Genomic DNA, 23,520 nt, shown 5'->3' on the forward strand with positions numbered 1-23,520 from the left:
GCCACGACGCTTATATCCTGGCCCACTCTGGCCTAGGTGGCAGGTTCCAGAGGGGTGAAATCCAAGGTGGATGGCTGGTTGGTGAGTTAACGTACTACTGCAGATAAAGCTTTGCTACATTAACCGCCTTTCTCTCATTTTACCACAGGGTCATGGCTAACTTTGGAGGTGATGCAGAACAATGGACAACAGATATGTGCCCCTTTTCTAATATTGTTTCTCCTTGCAGGTGATCGTGCCTATCCCCTGAGGACATGGTTGATGACCCCAATTGTGCGTCCCCAACAGCCAGAGGAGGAGCGATATAACCGGGCCCTGAACACCACAAGGACCATCGTGGAACGTGCGTTTGGGTTGCTCAAGTCCCGCTTTAGATGTCTACACCGCTCAGGAGGGCAACTGCTGTACAGGCCCGACAAGGTGTCCAGGATGTTTGTTGCCTGCTGCATGCTACATAACCTAGCGCTGAGAAGACGGATGCCAGACCCTCCTGAGCCGGTCCAAGACAGTGACGATGATGAGGACATCCAAGCTAGACGCAGGCCTCTACCTGAGCAAGAAGAGCGTAGGAGAGGGCAGGTGGTCAGGGACAACCTAATAAGAGCCCATTTCTTGGGATAATGGTGAGTATATTTATGTGAACCCCAAACAGCTTCTCTCTCTCTGTCTGTCTCTGTCTCATGTGAGTGAATGTGATGATGCCTCTTTCTCTAGGCTGAAGTTAAAGTTCAGATGTCCCTGACCAGCAAAGCAAGAAGTTATTGGTAGCAGCTCAAGTATTAAAGGTAGAATAATAGGTAAGCTATCTTTGTTTTTGGCCTCATTCACTATGTTGCTCCTGTATATCATTCCATTAGCAGGCTTTATGATGAATTGCCCACATGTCAAATAGCTAACAGCTTTCATACTCTTGTTGCAGGTTGGATGTCCAAGACTTTCATCGTCACCATACAAGGGCATCGTAATGTGCTTCTCGATGGCCTGGTATGAGCTAGCAGTTTAGGACCTCTTGGTTTTTTGTTGTTTTACCAACAACAAATTGTATATCGACACATGCTGGTGTTAGGTTAGCATGTGTGTTGATTGAACACCCCCTTAGTTTTAGGTATAAATGACATCTATATTGGGAGCTCAGAGAAAGCAGATTGGATGAGTTATACTGCTAAAATGTTAAAACTATGGCTATCAGAAGCCTATATGCTGCTCAGCTTTCCACACCTTGTAGGAGTTAATGATGGTATGGGTCTACAAGTTTCTGTGTAGAATAAGACTAGCACCCCCCCCCTCCCTTCTCCATGCTGGTACTTCAAGTTCAACTGAAGCTATAGGATAACTGTAGGTATTGTAACAGTTTGAGGTGGGGGACTTTTCCAATGTATTAACATGCTTCCCCTCTTTGCAGGTGTTCGGGCCCAGCTGATCTCCTCCTCCTCCTCATGTGGCTAGCATCTCATCGTGAAGCTGTTCCTGTGATACGGGCGGATCCTGTGACGTATTCCTGATACTTGTGCATAGGTAGGTATGAGACATTTGTGCTCACTTCTACTAACCTTCAACATTCCAACCAGTGTGTGTAGGTTATTAGCTCACATATGGACTCTGTAACAAGGAGGATGGCTTTTATTTCCCTTGCTTCTCTGGCATAAACCTCTGGCCTTTATTCTCTGACCTCCTTACTTTCCTGTCTTTTTCCTACATCCTGCCTTACCCTACCATGAGCAAATCTTAATATTTCACATGCACTGACATTGTACCCTTTCCTCCTGTAGGCTGGGAGTTGATTTGGACCTAGGAGGGGCTTACTCTGTATACCGGTGTAGCTGTGATCCATCTCAGCAAACTGCAGTTGCATGTGTTACAATTTCACACCGCTTTTCTGGACTTTTGAGTGTCAATGAAATGACATAATATTCTACAATAAAAATCTTAAACCACTTAAGGATGTTGTGATTACTTACCAAAGGAATGCCATTATTGTAGCATATAGGACGGCGAATGTTAAGCGCCTAAACGGAATAGATTCATTCAGTAGTACAGTTCGGTTTTAACACCCTCAACTCCTTCAGCTGACACAATACTCATTTGAATAAAATTACAAGATACACACCAATCACATCTCATTTTCATCTGAAACAGCACATTAGCAATACCAGATACAAAACATTTGAAAAGTTGAATTTGTGTGTGATCAAGACAGCACTTTTGAACTATGTATTCAACCATACTTGAGAATATGGATTTCGAGTCAGTGAAAGCAGTGCTTTAAACCATTGACCTACCACTTTTTTGTGTCAGCTAATTGTGATATGATAGCTAAGCTGATTATACCTTGGCACATCACTAAGGTATGCTATGACAGGGGAACCAGAGACACAGGTGTAGGTCAGTGAGTAAAAGCACTATATCGATCATCTGTAGGTTGTGAGTTCAAGTCCCGGCTTGTCTTTTACTTGTGGCATATCTACCTTCCAGGTGCACCTTGATGATGTCACAATGAGATCAGCATTGTGCTGCTTGCTACTTCCTCTTCCTGTGAACTGGAAGCCACATTCAGGTTGAATCAGTGTTTTGATTCTGTTTCTTGTTGTGACGAATGAGCTGATTGTTGCAATGTTTTAAGACCAGGAGAGTCTTCTTTTAAGCAACCTCTCTGAAATAATGTCTCTGGCAAATCGAAAGAAAGCTTATTGCATGACTTAGGTGCCTTTTCTACCAGTCTTTGTGGAACCTAAACGAAGTTTATATGAGGTCTATATGGTGTTCAAAGTCCTATCCTTTCCACTTCCCTGGGACATGAGGCTCTTCTGTTATACCACCAGGTCAGGCAAATCCAGGAGTTTCTCAATTGCAGATATGACCTGTGATGGCCAGGCACTACAAAGTAGTGATGCTCGTTTGGTAGGAAGAGCCTGGTTTGGCTGTGTCCTGGCTGCCATTTTATAGGAAATAACTGCATGTGAAGAACAAGTATAGAAAAAAACATCGATGACGTATATATGCCTCATGAGCGTACTTGAAGCAGCTACTATACTCTACATCAATACAGTTCATTACATGCGCAACGACGCCGATATCGCTGTTATACAAAAATGTACAGCAGAACGCTTAGAAGCTTACCATGTAAACCTAATGAAACTTCACCTCCCCCCCAAACACAGTGACGTTATAAATTAAATAAATGAAGAGGTTCACATGCTTAGCTATGCATGGGTGGGTGGAAAAACAAAATCATATTCTGTTTTTGGTAACCTTAGTCAGGACTTGAACCCCTGACCTTTGGGGAAGATACAAGCAGTGCTTTTAAGCACTGAGCTATGTTGGGGACTTGGGAATGGGAGTCTCCAGAAATGGCTTTAGGTACAAGCTTAGAAGCTTACCATGTAAACCTAATGAAACTTCACCTCCCCCCCAAACACAGTGACGTTATAAATTAAATAAATGAAGAGGTTCACATGCTTAGCTATGCATGTTTGGGTGGGTGGGTGGAAAAAAAAAATATTCTGTCTTTGGTAACCTTAGTCAGGACTTGAACCCCTGACCTTTGGGGAAGATACAAGCAGTGCTTTTAAGCACTGAGCTATGTTGGGGACTTGGGAATGGGAGTCTCCAGAAATGGCTTTAGGTACAAGCTTTGACAAGGGGTAATCATTGCAAGTATCTACAGGTATATTTGATCTAAGAACACCCAAGGAACGTCCAAAACTATTTCAAAATTCTAACGGCTTCTATAATGTCAGATGCTACTTTATGGTTAGGGTTAGGGCTACAGTTAAGTAGCTTGGTAGCTCAGTTAGTAAACAAGCTGTACCAGTTATCCATAGGTTATGAGTTCAACTCGCAGCTTGTCTTTTACTTGATTATAACATGAGGGGTTTATGCTGCAGGAGGGTGTTGCAGGGGTGTCTAGGATGACACAGAATAGTCACTTGCATTTTCTACAATGCATTTGAATTTCTTAAGATGAAACCTTAGTGAGCCGGGGAGCAAGGTCACCGCAGCCTCACACCTCAGATGAAAAGGTTAATTTATGAGCGATCTGGGACAGTCTTCAGCGACTCGGAGCCCTCCTCCCGCCTGGCCAGAAGGAGGAAGCTTTGGCGGTGGTGATTTTGGTGGTGAGGGAGGGAGGGAGGGAGGGAGGGGGGGAGTCACCTGGCTGCTGCATCTGCACTCCTGCTGGCCACAGACCTACTGATCACAGAGCAGAGATCACAGAAGCACGCAGGTATGTGCGCATGCGTGGCTAGGGTTTATATATATACACGTATCACATCTAATTTTCATCACAAACACATTAGCGAGACTATACACAATACATTAAAAAGTTGAGCTTGGGTTTGATAAAATAAACAGCATAATTTTGACTCTGTATTACATTTATTGAACCATACTTAAGAATATGGGTGTTGCATCCGTGACAACAGTGCTTTACACCATTGAGCCTCAACTGACTGTGATATGATAGCTAAGTAGAGTATACTTTAGCACATTACTAAGGTATGCTATGACAGAGGAATTAGAGACACAGGTGTAGGTCAGTGAGTAAAAGCACTATCTCGATCATCTGTAGGTTGTGAGTTCAAGTCCCGGCTTGTCTTTTACTTGTGGCATATCTACCTTCCAGGTGCACCTTGATGATGTCACAATGAGATCAGCATTGTGCTGCTTGCTATTTCCTCTTCCTGTGAACTGGAAGCCACATTCAGGTTGAATCTGTGTTTTGATTGTGTTTCTTGTTGTGAAGAATGAGCTGATAGTAGGAATGTTTTAAGACCAGGAGAGTGTTCTTTGGAGCAAGATATCACTTCTAAACTATCCTCTCTGAAATAATGTCTCTGGCAAATCGAGAGAAAGCTTATTGGATGAGTTAGGGTGCCTTTCCTGCCAGTCTTTGTGGAAGTTATACGAAGTTTATAAAAAGTCTATATGGTGTTCAAAGTCCTATCCTTTCCACTTCTAATAGGAGGTGAGTATGACATTCCTGTATAGCTTTCTGTATAGCTTTCTGTATAGCACACATCTACTGGTTCCCACCTTCCATTACTGATAATGTAAGTTCAACACCCACTCGGTACGTTTCATTTTCTAGTTTTCCTTTGAAACATAACATATTTCTTTTCCTTGTATTAATGGTAAATTGTACAATTCTGATACAGTGTTTTAGTTATGTTTTTCATCATCCTATACTTATCAATGCTGAATGTGTGATAATAAAGAGTATATATAAAGTATAATTTTTAAAAAAAAAACAAATAACAAAAAACAAACCCGTACTCACGTCTATCACGGGTCCATGAAGGACGTCTATTTTGTGCGACGAGGGACGTCTATTTTGAGGGACGTCTATTTTGCGCGACGAGGGACGTCTATTTTGCGCACGTCTATTTTGCGGGACGTCTATCTCACGCCTAAATATAGTTAATTGTTATTTACGTTTACCGGACGTCCAAAGCACGCCTAAGTTAAACGTACTAATAGAGAATTTACTCCTAAATGTGCTCAAACACAACTTGTGTCTGTTCTGATGTTTTTCAGGGATATTTGTTTATTTATGTATTTGGATTTAGCTCATATCTTTTTTTTTTTTTTTAATAGTAGCTCAAGATTAGGTACATTCTCAGATACAATAGGCATTTCTCTGTCCCTGGAAAGCTTTCAGTCTAAGTTTGTACCTGAGACAGTGGCAGCTGGAACCAATACCTACGAATTGTCTAACGTGTTTTGGGCTTCAGTTTGCTATTCTTAATCATGCCACTTGTCAGAAAATAATACACAGTGATCTTTGTGGTTGCTGATTTAAAAATAAAAAAGCTGTTTGGTTCATCAAAGTCTAATACACATGCATTGACATGGTGTGGTATTGGTATCCCCTCTCCCAGAAAGGAAACCACTCTCCCCTTGAGGTCAAGCAAGATAGTAGATCAGAACAGGCCATTATCGAAGTCTCATAATTTTAGCCATAGATGATATTGGGAATGATCAGGTTACTAAAGTTTTTAGCAAAGCATACCTTAAATTAAGGCTTATTAGGCAATTAAAGCCATTTTTAGAGTCATTATTTACAATGGATTATACCTTTTTACTGAGTCTCTTGGATTACTGTGATGATTTATATGTAGGGCTTTATGCCTTGCTTAGGAAAAAATTATATATAACATTTAAAGATTAGTGTTAATTTGAAAACATTGGGAAAGTGCTAGGACATTGAATTAATTGTACTGGCTTCCTATAAAGGAAAGAGCGAATTTAAGACCTTTTATAATCAACAATCAGATTATTTGAAAGACAAAAATTAATTCTGCATTCCTAATCGATGTTTAAGGTCTTCACTTCATTCTGTATTCCTAATTGATGTTTAAGGTATTCACAAGAGAATTATGTTAATAAAACATAATCAGAAATCTCTTATGGCACATTGCTAAATCACACTGAGTGTTTCATGCTTCCATTTCAGAAACAATAACAAAACAGCCTCTTCACACAAATACTTCTTGCCAACTAAACTGAAGGAAGAGATTTCAAAGAACAAGTGTACAAGCGTAGTGAGTCGGTGCTGCAATTTTTTGATGAATTTTGATTCAACCCTCATGTCTAAAATATGAATTTATTTTTTAGTAGGTTTTAAGTGCCAAATTATAGTTTAGTTTTATAACCTTTTTTTGCATAAATTACTCTTCTGCATGGAAATAACCTTTCAAAAACATCTTTTAGTTTACAGAAATTTTCATTTTTCATTAAAGTTGAGATTACTTTAAAGAAAAAGTTGGTAGCATTTAGCTAGCTGATAGTTTTCAAAGAGGATATTTGCCATACTATGTTTTGATATTTGGATTTGCTAAGAATCCTTATCACATCTAAAGAATTCAGCTAAATGGATAACATCAGAGGGCCATTTGCTGACTGATACCTTCTTAAACATGCACCTGTTATGAAATTTAAGACAAGCCAATATTGGTGAACTACAAACCTGCTTTTGTAAATGTTTAACAGTTTTGCTTAGAATGGCATAGTATCTGAATTAAGCCCAAAAGAAAATTTTCCTTTGTTTACTGTGTTGTTAGGCTGAAAATCCTTGCATTTGCATGACTTGGCACCCACGCTATAAATGATGAAATCATTTTATGCATTTAAGTATTATTTTTCAGCTGGGCAGGATGCCAGTTTATATTAATCATTACTTCAGAAACATGCAAGCTGGCTCCTCACAAGGACATAATGAAAGTCAATCTATAACAGGTTTCCTAAGTGGGGAGGCCACTTAGGCACCTATTTTGGGCCTATTATATAAAGATGCATAGTTGCCTATGTGCCTTTATGAAATACCAGCACTGAATCTGCGGTACATAGACTAAACCGTGTGAGACAATCGCACGCAGGATGCCAGCGTGCTGAATTGAAACACTATTTTAAAGTGCTCTGAGGGGAGGCGTAGGTGGGGAACCACCCCACTTTACTTAGAGCTGTTGGTGCACCCGTTGGGGGGAACCCCCATTTTAGAGGAAACAGCCTTTTTCCTTCTTTTTTTAGGGAAAAATTACAGTTTTCTCTGAAATGGGGAGGGATTCTCCCCACTCCTCCAAACGGGAGCACCAACAGTTTTAAGTAAAGTTGGGGGTTCCCCACACACACCCTCCTCGGAACGCTTTAAAATAGTGTTTCAATCCAGTGTGCTGACGTCCTATGCGTGATTGTCTGCCCGGTATTGTCCGTGCATGATTATCTCACGTGGTTTTGGCTCGTCACCGAATCTACTCAGAAGAATGTATAAATATACAGGTGTATTTTACAAATGGCCGTTAAAAAAACAAAAAGTGGGCCCAAGGTTAGAAAGAGGGAAAAATAAGAGTTTATTAAAATGTTTATATGAAGGTTTAATTTGGTGCACGATAGAATATGATGCTGCACCATTAGGACGTTTATGATGTGATCTGACTTTTAACGCTTTTAATAGCTCCATTAATGCACCCTCAAGAACGTGATATGAACCTATTTTGGCGTATTACACCAATTTTGAAAAATTATTTGGCTGCTAGTTGAACAGAGGGTATAATTTAGATCCATTGTTTGGTTTTTAAAACACTTCATAAAATGATTTCTCCTATTATCGCTTCACGTTTACGATTTTATCACCCTTCAAGAGCACATCATTCTGCTAGCCAATATTTACTTGAGGTGCCTTCTTTTCATCTCATTAGATTGGGAAGCACATAGGAAATCTGTGTTCAGAGTAATGGGCCCTAAGCTGTGGAATGAATTATCAGCATCCTGTTGGAAGATTATTCATTTTCTCAGTTCAAGAAGGAGCTTAAGACAATTCTGTTTGTTAAATCACATGGTAGTGTGGTTTAGTGACTACTATGTGAATGAAGTTAGATAGTTTTGAAAGTATTATGGTAATGTTAGCTTATGAACAAGCTCAGAACAGTCCTGTTTATATTAAATAGTAATGTGATCTGGTTTATTAGCAGGGTAAACTGACTAAAAGGGAATTATTTTGTTTTGTGTTGTGTATGTTTATATGTAACATGTCCAGAACCTTGAATGGATATAAATTTGATAAATTCTATAATTGCATCAGGATACCCGGGTTCCATTTTAGAATACTAATGTCATCGAGTATTGGCGCACCTAGCATTTACATCCTAGAGCTGGCATAAGTGCAGGCACCTAAATACAGCAGGGATGCTCTTAATTTACAGTATTCTGCAAGTTACACATGTAACTGTGGGGCCCTGCTACATGTACGCTTCTCTTGCATTTACGTTCTAGATAAGTTAGGTGCACCGTTACAGAATAGCACTTAAGTATCCAGCTAGCATTTTTATTGGTAAAAGTACATTTACGTGTATAGGGGCTAGTATTCTAGACACCTACACATCCAAAGAATGCATAGATACAGGCACCTAGATTATAGAATTGCCCTTTTTTTCTATATGTTTCGGTCAGTTTTTAGAGTGCACATCCCGGGGTGATATGATAGATTTGGATTTAGATAGATTTTTTTTTTTTTCTTTTTAGTCTTGACTGAAGTTGAGTAAAGGTGGTGTTGGACCCTGTTTAGGAATCTCCTGTTAAATTGATAAAAAGTTGAAAACCTGACGTACTAGGGCATTCCAAAAAGTAACAGCAAAATGACAGTATTTCAAGTAACGAACACCCCTGGCATTTCAAACTCCTGCGCAGGGAAGATACATTCTTAGAGGAAATGTTGACACTGCCCAATAGATGGCATGATTTGCTTAATCAGTATGACACCATATACATTTACCATATATACTCGAATATAAGTTGATCCAAATATGTCGAGGCCCCCATTTCCCCCCCCCCCAAAAAAAAAAAAAGGAGGAAAAATGGTTGACTCAAATATAAGACGGGGGCTTAATATTCAAGTGTCATGCCCTGCCAGAATCTGCATCCAATGCCCCCTCCCTCACGCCCCCCCCTGCCAGGGTCTGCACCTAGCCCCTTCCCTTCCTGCACTGCAAGGCTCTGCACCCAGCCCTCTTCCCCACCAAGCTCTTCAAGACTCTGCCCCCACCTCTTCCTTCCCTGCCCTACAAGACTATGCACCCAGCCCCCCTCCCTGCCAGGCTTTGCACCCTTTTCTACCTTCCTACTAGTGGTCTAGTGGTAGGCCAGGACAGGAGGAATTCCTTTCGTCTCCTTTCCTGGCCACCTAACAATTTATTTTAAACTCCCCACCCCCACCCCGTGAGACGAGAACTGGCAGAAGTCAAAAAGAGAGCAGTGTGGGGCCGAGCAAGGAGCACAATAGCTTGGTTCTGTGGGGTGCACTGCGAGATCGAAGGCAGCAGTTCGGCACAGGGCAGGAACGCAGAAAGATTTCTCCTGTCCCAAACACCGCTGGACCACCAGGGATTAAGACTTGCAAAAAAAGTACGAGTCGGCGGGCTCGATTATAGGACGAGAGCCCCATTTTGGGGCCATTTGAGTATATATGGTAGCTGTTTGCACAGTAGAGGAGCAGCAAGCAGTCATTAGATTTTTTTGGTCGAAGGGTGTGAAACCTCATGAAATCCATAGAAGAATGCTGCAACAGCATGGAGATGCCTGCATTGTCGAGAGAAGAGTGTACGAGTGGGTGGAAGAGTTTAAAAGTGAGTGAAGATAAATCCCTGATGATGAACTCTCAGGTCTTCCCAGCACAGCCATCACTTATGAGAATGTAGGTCATGCTGACACCATTATTCATGAAAACAGGCACATTTCTTTAGAAGTTCTGGCCAGGGAATTAGATGTTGGTGTCAGATTTGCACATACCGTTGTCACAGAGGTTCTCAAGTATCGCAAGTTGTGTGCATGGTGGGTGCCTAGGATGCTAACTGATAAGCACAAGATCATTTGTGTGCAGACTTCTACAGTCTTTTTGTCACAGTATAACGATGAAGGAGAAGGCTTCCTGGCATGTATCATTACAGGGGACGAAACCTGGATGCATCACTATAAGCCTGAAAGCAAGAGGCAGTCTTCACAATGGCGTTGCGCATCTCCAGTCAAGAAGAAGTTCAAGTCTCAAACCTCTGCTGGAAAAATCCTGTTCACTCTCTTCTGGGATATGAATGGACCAATTTTGGAACATTATTAAGAAAAGGGTGAAACCGTGAATAGTACCCGATACAGTGCAGTGTTGGAGGAGAAATTAAAGCCAAAAATATGGAGCCATCAAAGAGGACTTTTGTTTAGAGGCATTCTCCACCTTCAAGATAGCTCACACCCTAACACGGGCACTGCAACTCTTGACACCATTCAGAGATTGAAATTTTGGATCTTACAGCATCGTCCTTACAGCCCTGATCTCGCTTCCTTTGATTATCATGTGTTTGGATCCTTGAAGGACACTTTGAAAGGACAAAGATTTGGAAGCGATGACAAAGTCAAATAAGTGGTGCATTTCTGGCTGAAGGCACAACCAAAACCTTTTTTTTTCTAATGGAATAAAGAAGTTGGTGCAATGGTGTGCGAAAAGGAGGGTGATTATGTAGAAAAATGACATATAATTTGTAGCTCAAATTGAATTATAATCTCAAAATATTAAATTTGCTGTTACTTTTTGAAAAAAAAAACCCTGGGGTCCTTTTATCAAGCTGCGATAGGGGTTTAATGCGCATAATACCGCGCGTTAAACCGCCTGTCACGCTAGCCGCTAATGCCTGCATTGAGCAGGCGTTAGTTTATTAGCTGGCCGCGGGGGTTAGCACGTGATGAAATGTCCACGCTAACCCCGCTAGCATGGCTTGATAAAAGGACCCTTCTGTAGAATTAGATCTTGAGATATGGCTTATCATACTTGTTTAGGGGGTGAGGGTGAGTGTGACCAAGCATGGTAGATATCCATTATGTTTTTGTATTTTTGTTTGTATTATATATAAATAATGCTTAGACATATTTGTAGACTGGCTTGGGTATTCCATTAAGTTCCAGGGAAGTAGTAAAGATGTTTTTGTAATTAAAAAGTGCTTATTTTTGTTTGTATTATATATAAATAATGCTTAGACATATTTGTAGACTGGCTTGGGTATTCCATTAAGGTCCAGGGAAGTAGTAAAGATGTTTTTTGTAAATAAAAAGTGCTTATTTTTGTTTGTATTATATATAAATAATGCTTAGACTTATTTGTAGACTGGCTTGGGTATTCCATTAAGGTCCAGGGAAGTACGTAGTAAAGATGTTTTTGTAAATAAAAAGTGCTGTTTAGCCAGTGAATTATCACTTGGGAAGTATTCAGTAGATTGGAAAGGGGAGGGTGTGTGTGATCAATGCCCATTTCTCATTCCCAGAAATATTGATCCCCAAGTCTACCTGGTGGTTTGTACTAGGATAGTGGAGGGTTAAATGGTTTGCCACAGATCATAGGGAGCATCAGTAGGATCTGATTCTTGGCTTCCCTGCCTCTGATATTTATTATTCATTTTTAGCTCTTTTCTGTCTCTTTCTCACCCTTTCTTTACTTTTCAGCTACCTATCAAATTTCCATCTTCTTTCATCCATTAGTTCTCCCATTCCCCATCTCACTCCTTCCTCAACCCTCCATTCCCTTTCATCTTTAATTTACTTCCTATTACTACATTTCTACCCTCTGTAATCACTATCCTCTCATTCATTTCCTTGCCATACCTCTCTCCCCACCTAATGGCCTCTTCAGTAAGGTTTCACCATTCCCAGTATCTTCCTCCCTCTACCCATTGAGCTCGGCATCTGTTCCCACTTCCTCCCCTCTCAGCCCTGTAACCTGACATCTTTCTATTCCTTCTCTCTTCCCTCCTGCCCTCTCCCATCCTTCATTCCCATTTTCTGACATCTCTCCATCACTTTCTTCTGCTCCTGGATCTAACATCTTCCTCTTTCTCCCCTCTCCACCTTCTGTGTAGCTCTCCTTCCCTATCATGCACCCCAATGTCCAACATCTCTCTCCCTCCCTTGTTCCCTAGGTCCAACATCTCTGTTCCTCCACCCCTATTCAGCATTGTCTCCCTTTTTCTGCCTTGCCAACATTTCTGCCTCTCTCCAACCATCCATCATCTCCCCTCCCCCCTTGTGCCATGGGTCAACATCTCCCATGCACCTCTCCTTTCCACCATCATGTCATAACATATCTATCTCTCCCCATGCACCATCTCTCCCTCCTCTCCACCCCTATGCCTCAACATTTTTCTCTCTACACAACTTCTTTCCCTCCCCTCCACCCCCTGTCCATTTCTCCCTCTCTCCCCATCTCTCTCTCCTCTCCTTCACTATATCTCATCATTTCTCTCTCGCGTGCTCTTTACCCTTCTCCATGCAGTATCTCTCTCCCTTCCCTCCACCCCATATGCAGCACTTTTCCTTCTCCTCCCATTTGTAACATATGTCCCTTCCTGCCTTCCACCTCATGTCCAACAATTCTCCCTCTCTCATCCTGCAACATCTTTTCTTCTTCCCCCAATTCCACTTAAAACTAACACTCTCTCTTGCTTCAGTGGGTCAGTGGCAGCGATTTCTACACACTGCCTGCTGCTGACTCTGAATCCTCTGCCATGCCATGTCGAAACAAGAAGTTGTGACAGAGGGCGGGCGAAGAGAGGCTTCCGGTTCAGCAGTAAGCAATGTGCAAGGAATTGCTGCCACTGACCTGTTGAATCAAGAAACTGAAATGAGAGGGGGTTGCAGGGACCTGGGGGAGCTCAGCCTGCTCCCCAAAGTAGGAGGCAAAATGATTGTAGCAGTGGCTCCACAGGGCATGGGGGGAGGAAGGAAGGTGGGTGAGAGATTAGTATGGTGACACGTACATCCCACCAGCGGTTCACGTACTCCTTGGGGTACACTTATTGCACGTTGGGAACCTCTGTTCTAGATGCCTTCTTTGGTTAGTGGCAGAAGCTTCTCTTTAGCCATGTGTTAAAGTACTAAAGACCTCTTTTGCACACTCTAAATCTGATTTGATTTGTTTTGAGAATAATTTCAAATGTAACAAGACATTTAGTTTTTATGTATGTAGTCCATTTAAGGACCCTTTTACTAAAGCTTAGTACACTAAATGCTAAGAAGCCCATTTTATACTTATGGGCTTCTTAGCATTTAGACCCGGATTTTCAAAATAGCGCCAAGTGGTGCCTAAGTTGTGTTTAATAGGCCATTAACAATACGGTAATTGATTGCACCATTAAAGACCAATTAAAAACTGATTAAGAAAAAGAAAAGTAGGCGCCACAAGGTGCCCACACAAAGAAAACCCCTGAATAGCATCTACGCAGATGCTTACTGGCGACAAACATCAGAAGAGGTGTGGCTATGGGCAGGGTTGACATTCAGCGCCACTAAGCGTGATTCCACATCGAAGATAGTGCTGGAAATGTAGGCCTGTAAATCCCTGGCCTACATTTCCAACGCCTATCTTCAACACAGGCTGCAATTATCAAAGCGCCACCATAGTTTGAGTGATATGCGACTGACGCTGTTTTTTCAGGTGCCAGCCGATTCTTCAATGTTATAAGAATCTGGGCCTTAGTGCACTCTAATTGTGTTAATGTGTGCTAAGCTTTTAGTAAAACGACCCTCTTAAATATCTGTTAGCTACTATATTATAGTCTTTTGAGGTATCTGTTTTTACAATATTTTAAAAATCTGATTGTACATCCCTATTTGTGAATGTTGGTAATCCAATGTATTTTAAGGATATAACAAATCCAACATGCATGTGGATAGTGGTGCTTCCTCAAGAATAATTTCTGATCTTACTTTGTGTGTTTTATAGCTAAAATGTTAAAATAAAATTCTTGACCTTTTAAAAAAACTAAATGTGATTAAAATAGAGCTGTGTGGCTGGTAGCAGTCCTTTCAGACAAAGATAGATTACCATAAATGTTGAAGGAATTCTTTCTTTGGAATCAGTCATGTAGTTATTGGGCAGGTGGGTCTTATGCTTGAGTAATGGATTTAGGGAGATGGATACGTTGTCTCCAGTTTCCAGCTTCAGCTGACCTATTTGGGTACTTGGAGAGATCTGAACCTAGCTTTTGTTTTGCAGATGATTGACAGATGCTGATAGAAAGATAGTAAGCAAAGCTGGAAAGGAAAGACAGAATGAAATGAAACTTTAAGGTGCATAGGAGGTAGAAGGTTGAGCTTTGTGTAACTGTAGCCTGTTCTTTATGTATCAAATGAAAGTTCTTCATTTTCAAAATAGTGTATATATTGTATCTATTGTAATTGCCACGCCACTGCAGTCAGGAGTTTGTCCATGTGTACCGAGTTCTCAGCCTTATTTTGGATTAAAGGGCAGTTATTAATTTCTTTTTTAAAATAAACTGCGTTTCGTGACATGTCAGCATTTTGCAGCTTCTTGATTTGTACGTTATGGCTTTAATTTTAAATGTACAGTATTTGTATTTGGAAATTGTGGTCGATTACCCTACATTCTTAAGGTATTGAGGACATAAAAATTAATTTCCAGAGCAAGAAAACTCATTAAGGGCCTTTTTATAGAGCTGCTGTAGTGAGTTTGGGCGTGGCAAATATGGCACGGTCCATAGGAATTGAATGGGTTGCGTCACATTTGCTGCACAGGAATCATTACTGAGGCTTTGTTAAAGAGGCCCTAAAATGGGAGGGAGGGATGGGGAAAGCTTTCGGTAAAAAAGGATAAGGATGACTAGTTTGGCAAGGTAAGGCCCCAATTTTACTACACCTAAAGATGAAAATGTTAACTTTAAAATAAATGTACATTTTTTTTTTTAACTTAACCAGTACCACTTGATCTGTGTTCCAGCCCAGAAGGGATTCAACCTTTGGAGTTCTTGGTTGATGTTTTCTTTATTGTATGTTAACCAAATTCTTTATCCAAGCAATAAATACATTTTCTTTTTGTCCTTGTACCTTCTGACTTTTGCAGTTTTATGGTTATATGGCTTCTTGGATGATCCTGTAACAAAGCTGTAGTATAAATCATATATTTTTTGATCTTATAAGTAAAAGTGAGACTCTGCAAATTTAGTCACCTTTTCACTTAAATAGGTGATAATTATGACCTTATTTTTTATCATTGCCTTTATATGGATAGGTTTTGAAGAAGATTACCAAGTACATTCAGGAACAAAATGAAAAAGTCTATGCTCCACAAGGTCTCCTCCTAACAGACCCCCTTGAAAGAGGACTGAGAGTTGTATCCTTTGGAAATGTTTATTATTTCCATTCTGTACAGTTGAACAGGAAGCTTTGACATGGCTGAGTTTTCCCTTCTGCGTGTCATTTTAATTTTCACTGCAGCGTTTTTACATGTTTGAAATGATGTGATTTTATTTTTCTGTTTTTTGAATAAATGTAAAAAAAATAAGAATCTTTCTTACTGATCCCAAAGGAACAAGAAGTCCTATTCATATGAGAATATCTTAAAAATGATGAAGAGATCTAAGCATTCTGATACAGAAATAAAATCTCAGGACAGATGAGGAAACAAAGCCTGGCTAGTCTGTCCTCTTTACATCCTGTTGCATTATCTTATACTTCAGCTAATCTGACTTTTTATTCACATCTTTTTATATAGGGCTCATCTGCTTGTCCCATTCTATCTGAATTCAGTTACTCTTTTTTAGCATCCTGCGTAAGGCCATCCTTTCCATGAAGTCATTGTGTTGTGTCATTTTTGACTTTTTACTCTTACAAATTAAGAGATGTTCTCAATAAAACCAATGATAACTCTGACTTGAAAACAGGATGACATTATAACATAGTAAATATATGACAGATAAAAATGAATTTGGCTCATCTAGACTACCTCTCCCCTTTACCCCTCAAAAATAAGACACTATGCTGGGACCTGAGAAGGGCCTATACAACAGTACTGTCACCTGAGCGCTTGACTTGAAAAAACTGAATTCTACAAGCTTCAAGTCCTTTGATATGCGATACAATAGATTTTAGGGTCATGCTTCACAGAATATACTGAGAGACCATTGATACCACTGTATTTAGATTTCCATGCCCTTCCTGCAGTTCAAAGTCATGCTTCAACAATCTTATTCCAGAATATGAACTTCCAGTAACTGAATGACAGATGGATAACTAAATAATGTTTGATGGCATTGTGCCGAAAGAAAGAAAAAATAATACTACCAGTCTTGGATTCGGGTTACACCTGCTGAATAAAAAAAAAAACACTGTGGGCCTAATTCTGTATATCACGCCTAAGTTGTGCACACATCGGCGCATAACTGAAAACCACACGTATGATTGAACCATACCCCTTTTTCAGCATTGTACATTTGAACTGACACATAACATTTATCACATTTTGCCTACCAAATTACATGTGTAACTTTCAATTAATGTCAGTTAACACATTATGAAGTATTTTCGGTTATTGGTGCTGATTAGGCCTATTATTCAATTAAGTTGTGCGCATACATCAATATACGTGTGTAACTTTAGGCACCATTTATAGAATTTATAAAAGGTTCAGAGCTAGCATGTTAAAAATAACCTTTGGTACCAAATGAACATATTCTAGTAGGTCTTTGATTAGGTGTATGTGACACACTTTAAATAAACACAAAGGCCCTGTTTAGCATTATATGCTCAAAGGTGAGTGAAAAGCAGCATAGTCTTTAATTAAAGAGGTTCCGACCTTGACAAATGTATGGACAGCCTTATAAGTAATGAAGCAATATAGGATATAAAAATGCCTGCCATATGGTAAAAATAAACTTGCCACTCAAAAGTACAACTTCATAATTGCTAAAATGAGTGTACGTAAAGGTCTGAATTTGAAAATGAATTTGAATTTTAAATTTGAATTTGAAAGAGAATACCTTTGGTATCTTATACTGATGTGATGTAGAGAATGATACTGTGACTGTTACCTGCGGATAATCCACCAAAATGGGGTGTGAAAAAAATGGTCGCCGTGGGTACAGGGACAAGCCATTCACCACAGTTAAGTGAGAAAACATGCATAAAATACTTATTACCCCTCACGATCGCGTGGTCCAGCAGTCCTCTCCCTTCTTCCTCCCAATTGTGCCGGTCCGGGCATCGCCTTCCCTTCCTCTCACCTTTGCTGGTGATTTTCATTGTCTCCGAGCGGCATGAGCCTTTAAACAAGTTGTGCGTGACTGCCTGAAACTTCTGACGCAACCAGAAACAGGAAGTTGTGTCGAAGAAGTTTTGGACAGCTGCACACCACTTGAGAAACAGGCTCGAGCCACTCGGAGACAATGAAAATCACCAGCAAAGGTGAGGGGAAGGTAGGGAGATGCCCAGAGCATGGTGATCGGGAAAGAGGGGGCTGCTAGACTGCAGGGAAGGGCGCTGAAGGGAAGTGGAGAGAGAGGAACAGATGCTGAAGGGAAATAGGAGAGAGTGGGGAGAAGACGCTGAAGGAAAGTGGGTAGGAGAGAGGGAAGAAGATGCTGAAGGAAAATGGGGAGGGGGGAGAGTGGAACAGATGCTGAAGGGAAGTGGGGAGGAGAGAGAGGGGGAGCACATACTGGATGGAAGGAAGGGATAAAGGAAAAAGGTCACATGCTTGATTAGGGATACAGATACCAGATCTGAGGGGAGGAAAGGAGGAGAGAGATGCTAAAAACCACCTGGGGAGCAAAGGAAAGATGGAAGGGAAGAAGACAGAGATGCCAGATTATGGGGGAAGAAGAGGGAAGAAGATGGGTGCCAAATCAATGGGGGGGGGGGAGGGAGAGGCATAGTAACAGAGCAGATGCCAGGCAGAGATAAGGTAGACATTGGATGGAAGGAATAGAATGACGAGAAGATGAGTAAAGCAGAAACCAGACAACAAAGGTAGAAAATAATTTTTATTTCTTTACTTTCTTTTGCTTTAGGATAAAGTAGTATATAAGTTGTGTTGATTAACATAAGGCCTGCCAGCTGAAGATCTTTTCCTCTAGTTCGGCAGCCAGAACTTTGATTTATAAAATGACAATTGTACAGTATATTGTTTCTTTTTATACTTTAATAAAATAAGTTCAGTATAAAACTATTCGAGGTTTCTGCGGATGGGATCAAATGGTTTGTGGGGACGGGGCAGAGACAGGGACTGAGCTCGCAGGGACGGGGCGGAAACAGAGCAAATTTTTCTCTGTGACGCATACAAGTAATTTACTCTGAAATTATAAGGTGACATAAACTCTAAATAAGAGCTAATGAGTAGCAAGATTTTCATGGAAAGTTGAAGATGCTGTTGACTGTTAGCAGTAGAAAGGAACAGTAAGGCAGTGTTAATAAAACCAAACTTAGGTACTAGATGGAGCAGGGATAAAGATATACACATTTCCTTGATCAAAGCCTAAAGCAACAGTAGGACTATAGGAAAGAGGATTGTTACAGAGGTAGAGAAGTAGAGCAGATAAGTGAGATTGGGTGGAGCGAGAGAGAGTGTGGTGCAGTGGTTAAAGCTACAGCCTCGGCTCCCTGAAGTTGTGGGTTCAAACCCACGCTGCTCCTTATGACCCTGAGCAAGTCACTTAATCTCACCGTTACTCCAGGTACATTAGATAGATTATGAGCCCTCCAGGACAGACAGGGAAAAATGTTTTGAGTACCTGAATAAATTTGTGTAAACCATTCTGAGTTCACTTGGAAGAACGGTATAGAAAATTGAATAAATTAATAAATTGCTTTGAGGGGCAGAAAAAGGAGAGAGGGGGCTGAGAAGATAAGGAGAGATGTGAGTGGTAGGTTCTGGGGAAAGAGAGATCTGGACCTTATTGGACTAAGGAGAGGAAGAAGTTAGAAGGCTGTATGGGGTGTAGAATGTACATCTGTCAGGGAAGACATGCACTTAGCATCTACTTCTGCTACCCTTTTTCTCCCCCATACCATACCTAAATTATTAATGGTAGAATGAGTAGTGATAAAAACAAGTTTTGGGTTTTTATAGACATTAAAGCTGATCTTTTGATTGATCATATATTTTATTTATTTAAAAACTTAATATACTGCTTGGAGTCACAGCGGTTTCCAAATAAACATACATAAAGCATAAACAATACAAATCATTCTTCAAAATAATATCAACACACATGAAAACAAGACCTAAAATTCTTCAGTAACGTATTTAAAAAAAATGTTACAAAAATGCCCTAACAACATTAGGAAAGACAGATCAAAAGTATGCGTCTACAAACAGCTTGGTTTTCAACATCTTAAAGCTTTAGTGATCTGCACATAGGCCTCCTTTTACGAAAATGCAATAGCAGTTTCTAGTTAAGGGAGCCATGCTGAATGGCCCGTGCTGCTCCCGATGCTCATTGAGTTCCTATGAGCGTTGGGAGTAGCACGGGCCATTCAGCATGGCTCCCCATGCTAGAAACTGCTATTGCAGTTTTGTAAAAGAGGGGGTAATCTTAGTTGCCCAGTAAGCTTGTTCCAATATGATATTCCAGCAATGGAAAACATTTGAAGTTGAGTTGCCACATATCTTACATTATCAGCTGTCAAAGCTACCAATTTCATTTTCCCCTCAGAGCGCAATGCCCTCTGAGGTTTATAAATCTACCAGAGAGATTGAAACCAAAGTGGTATAGTATGATATACTATTTGATGTACCAGTGACAACACTTTGAATTGAATTTTTTGCTCAATCAGTAGCCAGTGCAAACTTTTCAATGTTGGGGTTATATGGGCTGTCCTCATCACCCCAGCTACAGAATTCATAAGCACCTGCAGAACCTTCAATTTTATTGATCAGTCCAAATATACTTTTTCTTGAGTAATTAAGGTCCTAGGGAATTTATGTGGATCAAACATCCCAGGACAAGCAGGCAGCATATTCTCACACATGGGTGACGTCACCGACGGAGCCCCGCAGTGGACAGCCTCGAAAGCAGACTTGCTTGAAGATCTTTCTAAGAGCTTCCGAGTGCTGCACCGCGCATGCGCGTGTGCCTTCCCGCCTGAACTAGGCGCGTTTCCTGTGAGGATTCTCAGTTCAAAGTTTTCTGCGGAGCCGAGAAGACCTGTTCTTTTCAGCTCTGCAGCACTTAGCCTTCTCTTCACCGCGGCTGTTTCTTATTTTTTGAAGTTCGGTCGCTGTGTCTTGCTCTCCTGTTTCTTTTTTTTTTTTTTTTAAACCCCCAATTTCTTTACTTCATTTTTTTCCGTCTCCCTTACGTCCGGTTGGTGGGCCTTGGGCCTAGGCCCAACCGCTCGCATCGTTTGACACAGACTTTATTTTTTCTATGTCCCGGCCTCTTACTGGGTTTAAACGCTGCCGTCAGTATATTCGTGTGATTTCTCTCACCGACCCTCACTCCCGTTGTCTCTCTTGTTTGGGCCCGAGTCATTCACCTGAAGATTGTCACCGTTGTTGGACTAGTTGTTGGACTTCGTCATCGCTGTGTTCAATTCCATCAACTTTTCGGCGACATGGAGCAACCTTCGGACAAGGCCTCGACCCCGACGGTAGTCCCGGTCTCGAAGGCCTCGACACAGACGTCGATAGTAATCCCAGTCTCGAAGGCCTCGACCTCGGCTTCGGCTGGAGCCTCGGTCATGAAGGCCTCGACCTTGACTCTACCTTCTGTTCCTGCAAAGACTTCGACCTCGTCCTCTTTGGGCTCGAAGGTCTCGACAGTATCTTCGATGAAACCGTCTTTAGTGGGTAAGTCTCCTACTTCCCTTTCAGGAGAAGCGGCACTTCATACTTTGGACTGCAAACGTGCCTTGGCTTTCTACCTCCAATGCACTCAACCTCACAGAGCATCTCCTCAACTTTTCATCTCCTTTGATCCGAATAGGTTGGGATGTCCTATCTCGAAGCGTACCATCTCCAACTGGATGGCTGCTTGCATCTCTTTCTGCTATGCTCAGGCTGGTCTTCCTCTGCAGGGTCGAGTGACGAGCCACAAAGTTCGAGCTATGGCGGCGTCTGTAGCTTTCCTCAGATCAACTCCTATTGAGGAAATCTGCAAGGCTTGCACTTGGTCTTCGGTTCATACTTTCACCTCTCATTATACTTTATCCAGGAGGGATGACCATTTTGGCCAATCTGTTTTGCAAAATCTTTTTTCTTAAATTGCCAACTCTCCCTCCATCCCATTTTGCTTAGCTTGGAGGTCACCCATGTGTGAGAATATGCTGCCTGCTTGTCCTGGGATAAAGCACAGATACATTACATTACAGATTTCTATTCCGCTTGTGCCTTGCGTTTCTAAGCGAATTACATTGGAAGATAACTGGACATTTCCAGGAAGTTACATTACATTGTGAGATAGTTGGACATTTCCAGGAAGTTACATTACATTGAAGATAGCTGGACATTTCCAGGAAGATACATTGCATTGAAGATAGCTGGATATTTCCAGGAAGATACATTGCATTGAAGATAGCTGGATATTTCCAGGAAGATACATTGCATTGAAGATAGCTGGACATTTCCAGGAAGTTACATTACATGGAAGATAGCTGGACATTTCCTTGAAATTACATTACATTGGAGGTAGTTGGTTTCAAGTTACATAGTGAGGTTTTAGGTTATATTTTGTGACAAAGAGAAGAAGATTCCAACATGATGGATTTCATGTTAGGTTAGGTTAACTGAATATGTTTTTGAATAGTAGTGTTTTTATTTCTTTTCGGAATGCTTTAAAGTCTGTTGTTGCAGTCAATAGGTTGGATATGGAGGGGTCAAGTTTTGCTGCTTTAGTAGCTAGGAGGCTGTCGTATAGTTTTTGCGTTGGGTACCTTTGAGAGGTGGGTAGGAGAATGGGGTCTGGGTTCTCCTAATTCTGGGTGAAAGGTTTCAATTTAGGCGATTGTTTAGGTAGGTAGGTGCAGTTCCGTTTATTACTTTGTATATTAGACAGTATAATTTGAATTGGATTCTGGCTTGTATGGGTAGCCAGTGTGAGTCTAGGTAAGCAGTGGTGATGTGGTCAAATTTTCTGAGTGAATAGATTAGTCTGAGAGCTGTGTTCTGAACGGACTGTAGTTGTTTAATTAAGTTTGTTGGACAAGGTAGGTAGAGGATATTGCAGTAATCCACTAGTCTTAGTACAAGGGATTGGACTATGATCCTGTATTGTTCTTTGTTGAAGAATTTTCTTATTTTTCGTAGGTTACGCATGGTGAAGTATGCTTTTTGGGTTTTGTTGATTTGAGTCTGCATTGTGCAACATCTATCTAATACTCCCAGGATTTTAAGAGATGTCTGTATTGGGTAGTTGGTTACATTTATTTCCAATTCTGTTATGGAAGGTTTTTTTGTCCTTTTCAAGTAGTAAGAATTTTGTTTTATCTGAGTTAAGCTTCAATTTGTGGTTTGCCATCCATATTTCCACTGCTTTCAGAGTTGTTTCCAGGTGTCCTGTTGAGGTGGGGTCTTGGTTATCGAAGCGGAGCAGAATGGTTATGTCGTCTGCGTAACTGAATGATATTACATTTAGGGTATCTAGAGTGGTACCAAGGGAGGATATGAATAGATTGAAGAGGATGGGCGATAGTGGTGACCCTTGTGGGACTCCACAGGGGTTAGACCATGGGGCTGATTTGAGATCGTTTGACTTTACTCTATAGGTTCTTGTTTTAAGAAATCCTTGGATCCAGTTGTATACCCCACCAGAGATCCCTATGGCGTCTATTATCTGAAGTAGTATGGTGTGATCTACTAGGTCAAATGCAGCAGAGAGATCTAGTTGGATAATTAGTATCCTACTTCCTTTACTGAGGTATTGTCGGGCAGTATCAAGTAGTGTTGCTAGTAATGTCTCAATGCTATGGTTTGTTCTGAATCCTGATTGTGAGGGATGGAGTAAGTTATGGTTTTCCAGGTAGTTTGTGAGATATTGTGCAACAAGACCTTCTATTATTTTAACGTATAATGGGATTGAGGCGATGGTTTGGAATTGGAAGTGAACTTTGAGGATTATTGCTAGGCCACCTCCTCTCCTGGTATGTCGTGATAGCGGAATGATTTTGTAGTTTGCAGGGAGTAGATCTCCAATGATGATGTCCTGATCGGAAATTAGCCATGTTTCAGTTAGGAGAAGAATGTCGAGTTGAGTTTCTTCT

General features: G+C 41.0%; 1 protein-coding gene across 3 annotated transcripts in view; it reads left to right on the top strand.

Moving 5' to 3' along the window:
- GOLGA7 (golgin A7) overlaps positions 1-23,520 on the top strand; it is a 97,794-nt gene that overhangs the window by 39,699 nt on the left and 34,575 nt on the right. For 2 of the 3 annotated variants that reach the window (XM_033949718.1, XM_033949719.1), the window contains exon 4: positions 15,557-15,658. The exons of the other annotated variant lie outside the window; for it this stretch is intronic. In XM_033949718.1, coding sequence (XP_033805609.1) covers positions 15,557-15,658 — 102 coding nt within the window. The remainder of the gene's footprint in view (positions 1-15,556; positions 15,659-23,520) is intronic. 3 annotated transcript variants of the gene reach the window in all.

Source organism: Geotrypetes seraphini, chromosome 6 (genome assembly GCF_902459505.1).
Source record: "Geotrypetes seraphini chromosome 6, aGeoSer1.1, whole genome shotgun sequence".
Lineage (NCBI taxonomy): Eukaryota > Metazoa > Chordata > Amphibia > Gymnophiona > Dermophiidae > Geotrypetes > Geotrypetes seraphini.